General features: G+C 40.4%; 1 protein-coding gene across 2 annotated transcripts in view; it reads right to left on the bottom strand.

Annotated features, from left to right (window-relative positions):
* The window catches only part of LOC139452312 (T-box transcription factor TBX20-like), a 33,717-nt gene extending 19,225 nt beyond the window's left edge, over positions 1–14,492 (bottom strand). The window contains exons 1-2 of one of the 2 annotated variants that reach the window (XM_071233746.1): positions 14,102–14,492; positions 9,819–10,020 (exon numbers count right to left, since the gene is read on the bottom strand). In XM_071233746.1, the coding sequence (XP_071089847.1) occupies positions 9,819–10,020; positions 14,102–14,492 (593 nt within the window). The remainder of the gene's footprint in view (positions 1–9,818; positions 10,021–14,101) is intronic. The other variant, XM_071233754.1, reaches the window with a different exon arrangement.
* Positions 14,493–14,955: the final 463 nt, after the last annotated feature.

Below are 14,955 nucleotides of genomic sequence, written 5' to 3'. Positions count from 1 at the left end.
AAGGATCCGGTAAAAGAACAAATTAAAACGTGTGGATTACATAGCATCGTTGCAAAATGTCCTGCGCCATGACTGTGGAATATATATGTACTGTATGAAAACAAAACCAGATCTAGATTATAAAAAAGACCAAGTGGATTCAGCTCTATTCCATCAGCATCGGGAAACAAATTAGAGGAGAAAACGTATTGTGTAACAAAAGAGTTAATAGACTATATTAGTTAATTAATATATTTGTTAATAAATACGAATATGTTAGTGGTCTGAAGCGGTCAAGCACGATGTTCGACAGAACATGGTGACAATTGTTGAGTGAGTTCACATTAATAACTTTACTTTCTAATATTTAAGTAGTTGTTTAACAAATACATACACTTTAGTAACTTTCATCCCGATTATTTCCTACACAGTGACACCTCGTTAATCCGGACAATGAAATCCGTTAATCCAGACAATGAAACCCGTTAATCTCTACAGCGTCGTGAAACTATCCCCATTGCAAATTTTCTATTTAACGAATTACGGGTACTGAATAATGTGTTTTGTACATATTTAGACAATCCAAACAGAAAGTGGAGTTTCGGAATTAACAGAATCCGGAACAGCGGGGTTTCATTGTATTTTACACGTAATTCTCAGATGATTTTAACCTAATAACTATTTGAGGGCGGAAATAAAATGCAGTGAAGAATTTAACAAAGAGTTTTGAGTTACCGGAAACAATCTTGCTCTCCAGATGCTCCCTTTAAACTTCTCATGTCGTTTAACTGTGGTTTTAAACATTTTAACAGGCATTAAACGTGCGAACTCGAAGTCCGTTAAGAAAATTCAAACAATGGAAAAAATGGAAAGACACGGTGTAATTGAGCAAAACGAAGCTGAAATCAACCTCTCCAATCGATGAAATGAGTAATCAACTTGAAACTTTTTGTTCAAATCGAAAAGGACAAAATTGGGTGTTATTTTTTCAAATGAATTTTAATTGTAGTTCGTCTTGTTTTCAGTGCACGTAATGCCATATCACACTTCACTAACCTCTTCCACGAGTGGCTATTTTCCGACCACGCTTTAACCGAGCCATTGTTTCATTTCTAATTAAAAGCGGTGTATTATCATCAGTTATTAATATTATTATGGTCAAAGACTTAAGGACATGTGAGAAAGGCAGAGTTCCTGTTGTAGTCAGACGTTGCCCCTGCACGACAACCTAATGACTATCGAGGGCTGTTATTCACTGAAATTTACATATCATTTAACGCAATTCTCGTGACGACTAATGGATTAAAATGAACAGAAACTCGCAATTTTTAAATCAGCGCTGGTGAAAGCTATAGTTAGTGCTATCAAATCCGCGCCTTCTTCGCGCCAGATCTCAAGAAAATTACACGTCTATTGCAATACCTTCTCGATCACACTTCTAAACTAATGGGCCTCGCCTCGGTCTTGCTTTAGGCAACATGTACCATCTTGGAATTAACTTAAGAGATTTGTTTATGTTTCACGTGTTAAAAGTCCTTAAGACGCCCGATATCTCGCAAGCGCATTTATCACAAGTACGATGATGCTGGCGTTACCACCACTGCTATTATACAACACCCCATGATTCCGACCCTCGTTCAAGCCTAAACAGTCTTTCGCCAACTGTCTAATCCCCGACCATTGCTTGGGTTAATTACCTTTTTAACTCCGTTCATTTGTTACCGTTGATGACGTTGCCACAAAGGGTTCGGGACGTTGGACGACGCATGGGGTCGCACACGCTATCTATTTGTTCAATGGTTTCATTTTCAGTTTGTTTTCTCTTCACACGTTTCAGATACTAACGCGCTGTGAAACCGTCCGTCGCTTGCTCTGTCGTGTAACCGGGGTGAAAATTGGTGTTTGTTTTGAAAGCTTACATCCAAATGACGTCCCTGCTGGGAGCTTAGACCAACACACGTCATCAGTGGCACCCAACACACGTCAATGTGTGTCACTCTCCCACCACCAAGTCAGACCATCAGGAAAATTACCTGTCATCCTGGACAAAGAAGGGTTAGAGTGAGAAAATAGTCGTTAACAGGGGCTAGTTAGACAGACACCCCTTAACCTATTGTCAATGACCCCAGGGGACAAAATCCCGACCCCAAAACGCTCCCCTCCCTCCAGATCGCCGGGAGGGAAAGTCCGGTTAAATATGTCCGACCCCAGCAGCTTGGGGCATTTATTGTCTTCATGCACAGTCCTTGCCTGGCATCGGCTGAACAGACTTCGTCAAGTGGACGATTGTTTCAATTTGTTCAGCTCAAGAGCTAATTCAGTCATTAGATCGAAAGTCAGTAAGTGTTGTCCCTAGGGTACCCTGCTTCGCATTGTGCATGGGCTATCATTTCCTGGTTAGATGCTCAGTGGGCCAGCCACTTGATGGTCGATTCGATAACGCGGTGTGCGAATAAATATACAAACGCTGCGCGTGGTAATTTGTTTACAAACGTAATTAAACTGTTAATATTCCGCATTATTTCGTCATCAAAATTCCATAGATTCTGTGTTTATTTAGCTTCGGTAATATCACACTATTTGATAGCACCCACATTGCGGGGAAATTCTAACATGGCATGAAAGACGTGTTAGGGTGTCCATAATGACGTACAAGTCGCCAGCCTTTCTCGTAATATTATCAAGCCGATATAGATTAGGACATCAATTTGTCTAGAGGCAAGTTTTTGCTTGTAAGTGGAAGGGTTGTACAGGGATCCACTGTACTCGTCGTGTCAAATATTCCCTGGCTGATATGACTGTACATAACGTTTCTGTTTACTGCACCATTGTGTCTTTGTTACTGTGTCGAGACGAGAGTTTATATATAAGTCAGGGAAAATAAACTTTTTTATTGGCACACAACTGGTTAGTTGAGACGGAGTGGAACATAATGGGCTGCTGTTTCCTACAGCTGATATAAATATGCTGATTTTCATCTCCCGAGAGAGATTTTGTTTCTCTCGTCGCTTTTCAATATGCTGTGTATAAGTCAATACACTATCTCATTATTGCAAATACCCATAAGTGACCAACTATATATATTTGTAATATTAATTTAATCTTAAACATCTCACAGACCCGTGCATCTTTCTTGCTGATGCAGCGTCAAGCAATAATTACTCACTCAGTAAGTATATATTTATATATTCTGCTATACATGTCATGTATTCTACATAATTCATTTGAAAACGACAAAGCCAGTTTCAATTCAACTATCTTCCCAAACAGACACACACACACACATACACACACTCTCTCTCTCTCTCTCTCTCTCTCTCTCTCTCTCTCTCTCTCTCTCTCTCTCTCTCTCTCTCTCTCTCTCTCCATACGTCTGCCTCTTCATTTCATCTACTCTCCACCCCGCACCCTTTAACCGTGTTCTACCTTTTTTCCCAACTTCGTTTCTCGCCTGAATTATTTCTCCTTCTTTCCCTCCATATCCACCCCAAGTATTTCCTTCCCTCACTCCTCAAGACCACCCTACTTATTGTTTACCATTCCCTTTCTCTGTAAACCCTCTAAAAAGGCTAACATATCGACACTCGCATATACTGCTGACTGAAGACTCTCTGGGAGGGCCATAAGGGATTAATCCAAAATCACCCAAATAAAGATGGCTACTTCTTGAAGAGCGGTGGTCAGCTGATTTACTGCCAGGGCATTAAATGACCAGCGCCTCAAACAGGCCATCACATACGTCTCGGTGACCATTCATCGGTAACAAGTACACTTCCTAAGATAAACACGCCATATTGTATTTCCCAATTTAACTATCCCATAATCTGTCAGCATTAAATAAAAGATGTCGTAGAGAGATTACGAGGGTGAAAAAGTTCGGATTTCTGTTTAACACAAAAGGCGATGATGTGCCCTGTTCAAGGATACTCGACTGTTCTTCAGTAAACACTTCACAATAAAATGGTCAATTAAACTATGATGTTTCACCCTTAAAGTCAGACACCAGTGTAAATGTCCCACCGCCAGTTAACCCAAGCTCTGTGAAACTTAGAATGGCGCAAATTGGCGATGCCAAATTCTCCAAAATCTCATCCCTTTATCAGGATTCAGAGGAAATATCTTGTCTGTATAAATGCACCAGATCACCTCAAGCACCGCCATAATTTATTGGTCATCCGAGAGTTTAATGTGAGGATTCAAACACAGGATACATTCAGAGAGGGCTAAACGTTCTGTTAACCCACACTTGGAGGAAACAATACCGTGACAACGCCTTCGCTATTGTCTCGTGGGATTACCGCTTTCACGGTGTCGTTGATGCTTGGGTTTACAGTCGGGATAGACATGGTTTACATATTGTTCGTGTTGTTGGGTATTATCCAGCGAAGATATAACTGACACAAAGTCATTGAGAGGTTATGTGTGAGTTTTACGTCACTTAACAGTAAGGAGGCATCTTGACGTGTGACAGTCGGTGTCTTGTTAACTAAATATCTCATTTAATGATCATATTTTCTCCGTTTGCAACTGTGATCTTGTTCGAAGGAGATTTATATGCCATTCACTCACTGACACTGTGAGGCCTTCTGCGAGGCATGAGGATTGAGGTGTCCCCCATAGTCAACAATGAACCAGTGCTCGGAATACAGGTGACTTTTACTATCGGTAGAGTACGTATTGAAGTAAAATGAAAAAAATATTATCCTTTGAACGTTAATGTTAGATATTGTCTACGACAAAGGATTTTCTTTCATTCTCATTGTTTGAAAAACAATATGAAATGCATTTTCTTGGATATATACAGAGTTTTGTCGCTTTTATCCGAAATTGTATCTCCATAAATATATTTCTTTGAATTGTCTATTTTGTGAACTCATAGTCGTAATATATTTACGTTTCATACTCCTGAATATATGCAACACTGAATATCGATTTTCAAAATATCTTTAAATTGGTTTCTTTCTGCTGATGCGTCTTTGTGTCCACCGTGGTATGGATGCAATATGAACCCCAACTCACTCACTCACTCTTTCTTTAAAAATGGTTTAAGCAAACAGCAGTCTCATTATGACTATAAAGTATCTGCTCGTGTTTGTATGCATGTGTAGTTGACTACTCATGATTAGCGACTGCAGTTTGCGCACGTGCCACCTTAGTCTGTCATACCATTTCAGAGACAAGATGGTAGTTTAGTGCCTACCTCGTCTGTCATACCATTCAGAGACAAGATGTTAGTCTAGTGCCTACCCCGTCTGTCATACCATTCAGAGACAAGATGTTAGTCTAGTGCCTACCTCGTCTGTCATACCATTCAAAGACAAGATGTGAGTCTAGTGCCTACCTCGTCTGTCATACCATTCAGAGACAAGATGTTAGTCTAGTGCCTACCTCGTCTGTCATACCATTCAGAGACAAAATGTTAGTCTAGTGCCTACCTCGTCTGTCATACCATTCAAAGACAAGATGTTAGTCTAGTGCCTACCCCGTCTGTCATACCATTCAGAGACAAGATGTTAGTCTAGTGCCTACCTCGTCTGTCATACCATTCAGAGACAAGATGTTAGTCTACTGCCTACCTCGTCTGTCATACCATTCAGGGACAAAATGTTAGTCTAGTGCCTACCTCGTCTGTCATACCATTCAGAGACAAGATGTTAGTCTAGTGCCTACCTCGTCTGTCATACCATTCAGAGACAAGATGTTAGTCTAGTACCTACCTCGTCTGTCATACCATTCAGAGACAAGATGTTATTCTAGTGCCTACCTCGTCTGTCATACCATTCAAAGACAAAATGTTAGTCTAGTGCCTACCTCGTCTGTCATACCATTCAGAGACCAAATGTTAGTCTAGTGCCTACCTCGTCTGTCATACCATTCAGAGACAAGATGTTAGTCTAGTGCCTACCTCGTCTGTCATACCATTCAGAGACAAGATGTTAGTCTAGTGCCTACCTCGTCTGTCATACCATTCAGAGACCAAATGTTAGTCTAGTGCCTACCTCGTCTGTCATACCATTCAGAGACAAGATGTTAGTCTAGTGCCTACCTCGTCTGTCATACCATTCAGAGACAAGATGTTAGTCTAGTGCCTACCTCGTCTGTCATACCATTCAGAGACAAGATGTTAGTCTAGTGCCTACCTCGTCTGTCATACCATTCAGATACAAGATGTTAGTCTAGTGCCTACCTAGTCTGTCATACCATTCAGAGACAAGATGTTAGTCTAGTGCCTACCTCGTCTGTCATACCATTCAGAGACAAGATGTTATTCTAGTGCCTACCTCGTCTGTCATACCATTCAGAGACAAGATGTGAGTCTAGTGCCTCTCGTCTGTCATACCATTCAGAGACAAGATGTTATTCTAGTGCCTACCTCGTCTGTCATACCATTCAGAGACAAGATGTTAGTCTAGTGCCTACCTCGTCTGTCATACCATTCAGAGACAAGATGTTAGTCTAGTGCCTACCTCGTCTGTCATACCATTCAGAGACAAGATGTTAGTCTAGTACCTACCTCGTCTGTCATACCATTCAGAGACAAGATGTTAGTCTAGTGCCTACCTCGTCTGTCATACCATTCAGAGACAAGATGTTAGTCTAGTGCCTACCTCGTCTGTCATACCATTCAGAGACAAAATGTTTATTTCGTGCCTACCTCGTCTGTCATACCATTCAGAGACAAAATGTTTATTTCGTGCCTACCTCGTCTGTCATACCATTCAGAGACAAGATGTTAGTCTAGTGCCTACCTCGTCTGTCATACCATTCAGAGACAAGATGTTATTCTAGTGCCTACCTCGTCTGTCATACCATTCAGAGACAAGATGTTATTCTAGTGCCTACCTCGTCTGTCATACCATTTAGAGACAAGATGTGAGTCTAGTGCCTACCTCGTCTGTCATACCATTCAGAGACAAGATGTTAGTCTAGTGCCTACCTCGTCTGTCATACCATTCAGAGACAAGATGTGAGTCTAGTGCCTACCTCGTCTGTCATACCATTCAGAGACAAGATGTTAGTCTAGTGCCTACCTCGTCTGTCATACCATTCAGAGACAAGATGTTAGTCTAGTGCCTACCTCGTCTGTCATACCATTCAGAGACAAAATGTTTATTTCGTGCCTACCTCGTCTGTCATACCATTCAGAGACAAGATGTTAGTCTAGTGCCTACCTCGTCTGTCATACCATTCAGAGACAAGATGTTATTCTAGTGCCTACCTCGTCTGTCATACCATTCAGAGACAAGATGTTATTCTAGTGCCTACCTCGTCTGTCATACCATTTAGAGACAAGATGTGAGTCTAGTGCCTACCTCGTCTGTCATACCATTCAGAGACAAGATGTTAGTCTAGTGCCTACCTCGTCTGTCATACCATTCAGAGACAAGATGTGAGTCTAGTGCCTACCTCGTCTGTCATACCATTCAGAGACAAGATGTTAGTCTAGTGCCTACCTCGTCTGTCATACCATTCAGAGACAAGATGTTAGTCTAGTGCCTACCTCGTCTGTCATACCATTCAGAGACAAGATGTGAGTCTAGTGCCTACCTCGTCTGTCATACCATTCAGAGACAATATGTTAGTCTACTGCCTACCTCGTCTGTCATACCATTCAGAGACAAGATGTTAGTCTAGTGCCTACCTCGTCTGTCATACCATTCAGAGACAAGATGTTAGTCTACTGCCTACCTCGTCTGTCATACCATTCAGAGACAAGATGTGAGTCTAGTGCCTACCTCGTCTGTCATACAATTCAGAGACAAGATGTTAGTCTACTGCCTACCTCGTCTGTCATACCATTCAGAGACAAGATGTGAGTCTAGTGCCTACCTCGTCTGTCATACCATTCAGAGACAAGATGTTAGTCTACTGCCTACCTCGTCTGTCATACCATTCAGAGACAAGATGTGAGTCTAGTACCTACCTCGTCTGTCATACCATTCAGAGACAAGATGTTAGTCTACTGCCTACCTCGTCTGTCATACCATTCAGAGACAAGATGTGAGTCTAGTACCTACCTCGTCTGTCATACCATTCAGAGACAAGATGTTAGTCTACTGCCTACCTCGTCTGTCATACCATTCAGAGACAAGATGTTAGTCTAGTGCCTACCTCGTCTGTCATACCATTCAGAGACAAGATGTTAGTCTACTGCCTACCTCGTCTGTCATACCATTCAGAGACAAGATGTGAGTCTAGTACCTACCTCGTCTGTCATACCATTCAGAGACAAGATGTTAGTCTACTGCCTACCTCGTCTGTCATACCATTCAGAGACAAGATGTTAGTCTACTGCCTACCTCGTCTGTCATACCATTCAGAGACAAGATGTTAGTCTAGTGCCTACCTCGTCTGTCATACCATTCAGAGACAAGATGTTAGTCTACTGCCTACCTCGTCTGTCATACCATTCAGAGACAAGATGTTAGTCTACTGCCTACCTCGTCTGTCATACCATTCAGAGACAAGATGTTAGTCTACTGCCTACCTCGTCTGTCATACCATTCAGAGACAAGATGTTAGTCTACTGCCTACCTCGTCTGTCATACCATTCAGAGACAAGATGTTAGTCTACTGCCTACCTCGTCTGTCATACCATTCAGAGACAAGATGTTAGTCTACTGCCTACCTCGTCTGTCATACCATTCAGAGACAAGATGTTAGTCTACTGCCTACCTCGTCTGTCATACCATTCAGAGACAAGATGTGAGTCTAGTGCCTCTCGTCTGTCATACCATTCAGAGACAAGATGTTATTCTAGTGCCTACCTCGTCTGTCATACCATTCAGAGACAAGATGTTAGTCTAGTGCCTACCTCGTCTGTCATACCATTCAGAGACAAGATGTTAGTCTAGTGCCTACCTCGTCTGTCATACCATTCAGAGACAAGATGTGAGTCTAGTGTCTACCTCGTCTGTCATACCATTCAGAGACAAAATGTTAGTCTAGTGCCTACCTCGTCTGTCATACCATTCAGAGACAAAATGTGAGTCTAGTGTCTACCTCGTCTGTCATACCATTCAGAGACAAAATGTTAGTCTAGTGCCTACCTCGTCTGTCATACCATTCAGAGACAAGATGTGAGTCTAGTGTCTACCTCGTCTGTCATACCATTCAGATACAAGATGTTAGTCTAGTGCCTCTCGTCTGTCATACCATTCAGAGACAAGATGTGAGTCTAGTGCCTACCTCGTCTGTCATACCATTCAGAGACAAGATGTTAGTCTAGTGCCTACCTCGTCTGTCATACCATTCAGATACAAGATGTTAGTCTAGTGCATCTCGTCTGTCATACCATTCAGAGACAAGATGTTAGTCTAGTGCCTCTCGTCTGTCATACCATTCAGAGACAAGATGTGAGTCTAGTGCCTACCTCGTCTGTCATACCATTCAGAGACAAGATGTTAGTCTAGTGCCTACCTCGTCTGTCATACCATTCAGAGACAAGATGTTAGTCTAGTGCCTACCTCGTTTGTCATACCATTCAGAGACAAGATGTTAGTCTAGTGCCTACCTCGTCTGTCATACCATTCAGAGACAAGATGTTAGTCTAGTGCCTACCTCGTCTGTCATACCATTCAGAGACAAGATGTTAGTCTAGTGCCTCTCGTCTGTCAGACCATTCAGAGACAAAATGTTTATTTAGTGCCTACCTCGTCTGTCATACCATTCAGAGACAAGATGTTAGTCTAGTGCCTACCTCGTCTGTCATACCATTCAGAGACAAGATGTTAGTCTAGTGCCTACCTCGTCTGTCATACCATTCAGAGACAAGATGTTAGTCTAGTGCCTCTCGTCTGTCAGACCATTCAGAGACAAAATGTTTATTTCGTGCCTACCTTCCACTCTTTGTTATTATCATCTCGGTGCCGAGTTCGTGGAACTTGTCCCATAGTTCCTTGGTCTCGAGCCTACAGTTGACGTTCTCCAGTTCCTTGCTACCGCTAGAGGTCACTGTAGTCTTCTCAACCTTCTCCTTTTTGATGACCTTGATGTCTGGCTGAGGAGATGCCGGACCATCGCTGGACTCGACCAGACGCTCTGGACACAGAGATATATGTGGTTATATACATAGAGAATACCATGTATACAGAGACGTATACACTCTCACGTACAAAGAAACCCATGCACAATCATATATGCACAGATGCAAATATACATAATATAAACTGAAACACAGAGACAATCATATATGCATAAACACATATGCAATCACAGAGACACATTCACAATCATACAGAGACACATACACAATCGTACACAGAGACACATACACAATCATGTAAGCGCAGACACATACACAGTCACACATACACACACATTCACAATTATACACATAGACACATACTCGATCATATAGACAGAGATATATTCACAATCATACACAGAGAAACATACACAATCATCTGCACAGAGAAACATACACAATCATCTGCACAGAGAAATATACACAATCACATGCATATTCACTGCTCAATCATACAGAGGCACATACGCAGTCATATACACAAAGACACATTCACAATCATACACAGAGACAAGCATATACGCAGATATGTGTGGATGTGTTCACAGATACATGTCGATACACAGATACACACAGACAATCATTTACATAGAGACAAACGGACACACAAACACACACACGTCCATACACACACAAACACACACGTACATACAGACACACACACAAACACACACGTATATACAGACACATATAAACACACAGACACAAACACACACACGTACACACACAAACACACACTACATACACATGCAAACACACACACACGTACATACAGACAACACAGTGACTTTATCAGAGACATGCACACAATCATACACATAGAGAGAGAGAGACATATACAATAATATACACATACACACGATCGTACTCATTCAATCATACACAGACACATACGCAGTCATTTACACAAAGACACATTCACAATCATACACAGAGACAAGCATATACGCAGATATATGTGGGTGTGTTCACAGATACATACTGTAAACACAGATACACACAGACAATCATTTGCATAGAGACAAACGGACACACAAACGCACACACGCACATACAGACACACACAAACACACATGTATATACAGACACACTTAGACACAAACAAACAAACACACACAAACACACAATACATGCATATGCAAACACACACACACACACACACGTACATACAGACAACACAGTGACTTTATCAGAGACATGCACACAATCATATACATAGACACAGAGAGACATATACAATCATATACACATACACACGATCGTATACAAGGAGAGACACGCACAATCGTATGCACAAACACACAAATGTTCATACATATAGACACGCATAATCCAGTTGACACATACATTTGTAAACACAGACACACAGACATGTACACAGAAACAAGCATACACACATACACACTCATGTACACAAGTATGCTTAAACGTTACTGTTTGCAAATAACTTTACACTTTATTCTACACAGTCTATCAAGACATTTTTAACTCGTTTTGAATAATACCAATCCATGGCTCTCTGAACAATTGAAAGTTCATCCGTATGTGTGAGTGACTCATCTAGTATCATATGTGTCTTTGTCACAGACATGTTAGCCAAGCATCTCCATCCCGGGGTGAACGATTCCTTGCAGACCATCATGAAGTCCATGAAACCTTTTATTACACAATACAATTCTCTCCTCTAAAATAAATTTCCTGATGATGATTTCATATGAGGCGAGACTTGCTTTGTAATCTAGACAGGCTTAGGTTTCATAAGATACATATACTCCGGTCATGGTGCAGTGTTAGACTATTTTATCTCTTGTTAATTTGTTAACAGTGGGTATTAATCAATGCATCACTGGAGTTGAAACAGTGAACATTGTTTCAACATTATATTCCTGTAGTTGATGTGGAGTACTTGGGTGGAGGAGGGCTGGGAAGACAGGGAATATCCAAAGCAGACATCTTAAGATGCTGACACAAATGATTACATATTCACATTGTGACAAAATATTTGCATTAGTGAAGAATGTTTAAGAACGTTTCAATGGATTATTTGAAAAAGATTATTTATAATAAATGTTATTGTGATCATGTTATTGCTTTTGTGGGAATATTATAACCACCCAAGAAGGTAACAGCATGGTGTACTGTACAGAACTGATTAGTAAGTTGAATAAATCATGTTATAACTTTCATAAAAAAGAATTATTTGAAATTATTCACGTTTACAACCGATCTCATAATATTAAAATAGGTTCCATTAGTAAATACTTTATCTCACATCAGTCTGGACTTAAGGAAGCTTAATCCCAACCCTTCCGCATTCACATTAGTATTAGAGGAAATACTAGTTAAGCATATTGCTTTAAATGTTTGTAACATTGTCAATGAAGTATTATTATCACACATTATATGTACACATGTCATAGTGGAGGAGATAAGTTTTTACAATAATAATCTATATCTACTGAAGACACTGATATAAATGCTGAAGCACAATTGGCCAGAATATTTGTAGATTTTCATTTAATCAGAAATTAGAAAATAATTGTCTCATAAGCGGATATGTTCTCTTTAGGATGTCTTATCCGAATATAGTAAGAGTATGTAGTCATTCTAGCAGCGTGTATTACAACAGGAGACAGGCTGATGGTGTATAATGCATATGTTTTTAATTAGAAAGAATTAGATGAAACAGAGAATCAGAACCACTGATATTGCCTCTCAATTCATTATCAGTCAGGCATAACGCATGCATTTCTTAACACTGCTTCGGTATGCATTTTATCACGAGCATACATATTTCAATTTATACACATACATCCTCTTTCTCTATTTTGCTAGAAACATGTTTCGAATATGTAGCATATTAAATGAAATATAAAATGTCAACGCCAGAAGATAACCAGTCTCGATTATCTGCCGAAACAAATTCCATTGTGGGTAAAAGGCAAAATAGCGGTGAAAATTATATGGATGGATCACCGAAATTAGGGATTAGACCAGGCGAAAAAAGTATGCATGTCGTGACCTACCGGTTGTTCTTTCTACAATTATTACTTAACTTAAAAGTATCTCCTTTTTCGTGCTCTATTATTTTTTTTATTTTCAAAAGATAATATCATTACATAGCTTTCTTTAAAAACATACCAAACGACTCGCCAAACAACCATTACGACCGATACACTTCGGTAAATAACAGAGGATACGATAAGGAGAGAAAAACGGAGGCAAAAAACAGACAAAAAAATCGCAGCAAAATTGAAACAGGAGCTTGGCAGTTTTGGTGGGTTAACAAACCGTCTCCTGTATCATCAGACTCAACGTATGACAAGTTTTGCAAGTGAGACAATCATAATATTTTCCTTCAAGGAAATGCGTTTCATTTTACACTAATTCCTAGTGCTCGGAGAATCATTGCCTTGTGTAAATGTAGACTAATAGTTGGGATTGTGTTGGAAAATGAAGCGGATAAAAAAGGACTGTACATAATATATATTTAATATTTTGTATTGATATTTATTCTTGGCGTATTCAGTGTTGGCATGAATTATATATATTGTGACGATATAATGAATCGTATGCACAGTGGTTGTTTTGTTTGTGTTGTATTTTTTAATATTCTACAGGGCTGCACACAGATATGCATTAATTGCATGAAATGGAAACAAAAGATCGTTGTCTTCATATAACAGAATACTAGAAAACATCCACATCTGAGAAAACAAACAATACTTTTATTTGAATATATTTTGGGGATGAATTTTCTTGACGAAATGAGGAAACACGAACTATCATTTATTTGGTATATAGTCTCAAAGCTATATATATATGAATTATGGCTATAAATATTATGGTTGTAATTATAGTTTCTTGCATTTATGCATGACTTCTTTAACGCCTCCCATGCAAGTATAAACATTGCCGGATCAAATGTATATATATCTAGATCGCATCACACTGATGATCGGAGCACTCGCTATTTTTATATACACGTTAAATTCATTTCTTGGTGTTTGTTTTAATGCATGCATACAGTAGTAATATTGTGAGGGAGTGTAACGCATCATTTAAGAGAACGGAAAGTGAAATTAATAAACGTACCTAATGGTGAAATTTGAACCTTGCTTTCAGGAATAACTTTATCAGTGTCGTCTGCTTCCTGGGAGCCGATGAGAGCAGCTATAGAAAACGCCGTGGCTTTAGACGAAAGCTGTGGTTTAACACTTGGGGGAGAATGCGGCAGTGCATCTTTCTGTCTGTCCATACTTTCAGGTGTCCGTGGATTTTCTGAGACACTCATTCTCAAACAGGCGTGCTTTTTACAATCAGACTGCGTCGCATGAGGAGTCGGGTTTCGACTAGCAGACGACACTTGTGTCTGACAACGCAAGAGGCAAGCTGTTCGGTCGCGAGGATCGTCTTTTAGACAAGACACTGACAATTCGTCCAACGGTCGTAATGAAGGTGCCAAAATTTGCACTCCCAATGGCATTCGGAATACACTCGGAACTGTAAAATCGAACCATGTATATCTCCTACTGTTATCCCTATCAAGTATGGCACCGACAGCCGAAGTAAGCCTTGTTGTGATTGGCCCGTCCGGCCGAACCCTTCGCCAACCATAAAGCACTTGAGGGAGGGTCTGAAAGCAAACAGTTGTATTGGGTAGCTATTAATTGGCAGAGAGAACAGCAAGATTTTCAACACTTAGTGTAGCAGTAACTACCCCAGGCAACCCCGGGGAGGAGAAGGGGGAGGTTTGTGGTCTTTAAAACTGGCTGTTTGATTTGAAACAGATCAGTGAGATCTCCCAACACTAGTCAGAAACCACCCTCCATCTGTTCGCGAAAATTCAATACCCTCCCTTAACCCCGGCCGCGCTGAGCGTCGAAATCAAGACAAATTGATCATCAAACAAAAGCTATTGTAATACAATCATCTCGATGTAATTTTCT

The sequence above is a fragment of the Haliotis cracherodii genome, unplaced genomic scaffold (assembly GCF_022045235.1).
Source record: "Haliotis cracherodii isolate W230 unplaced genomic scaffold, xgHalCrac1.p SCAF_10, whole genome shotgun sequence".
Lineage (NCBI taxonomy): Eukaryota > Metazoa > Mollusca > Gastropoda > Lepetellida > Haliotidae > Haliotis > Haliotis cracherodii.
Note: the sequence above shows the minus strand (reverse complement) of the source record. Positions and strands in the feature narration are given on the sequence as shown.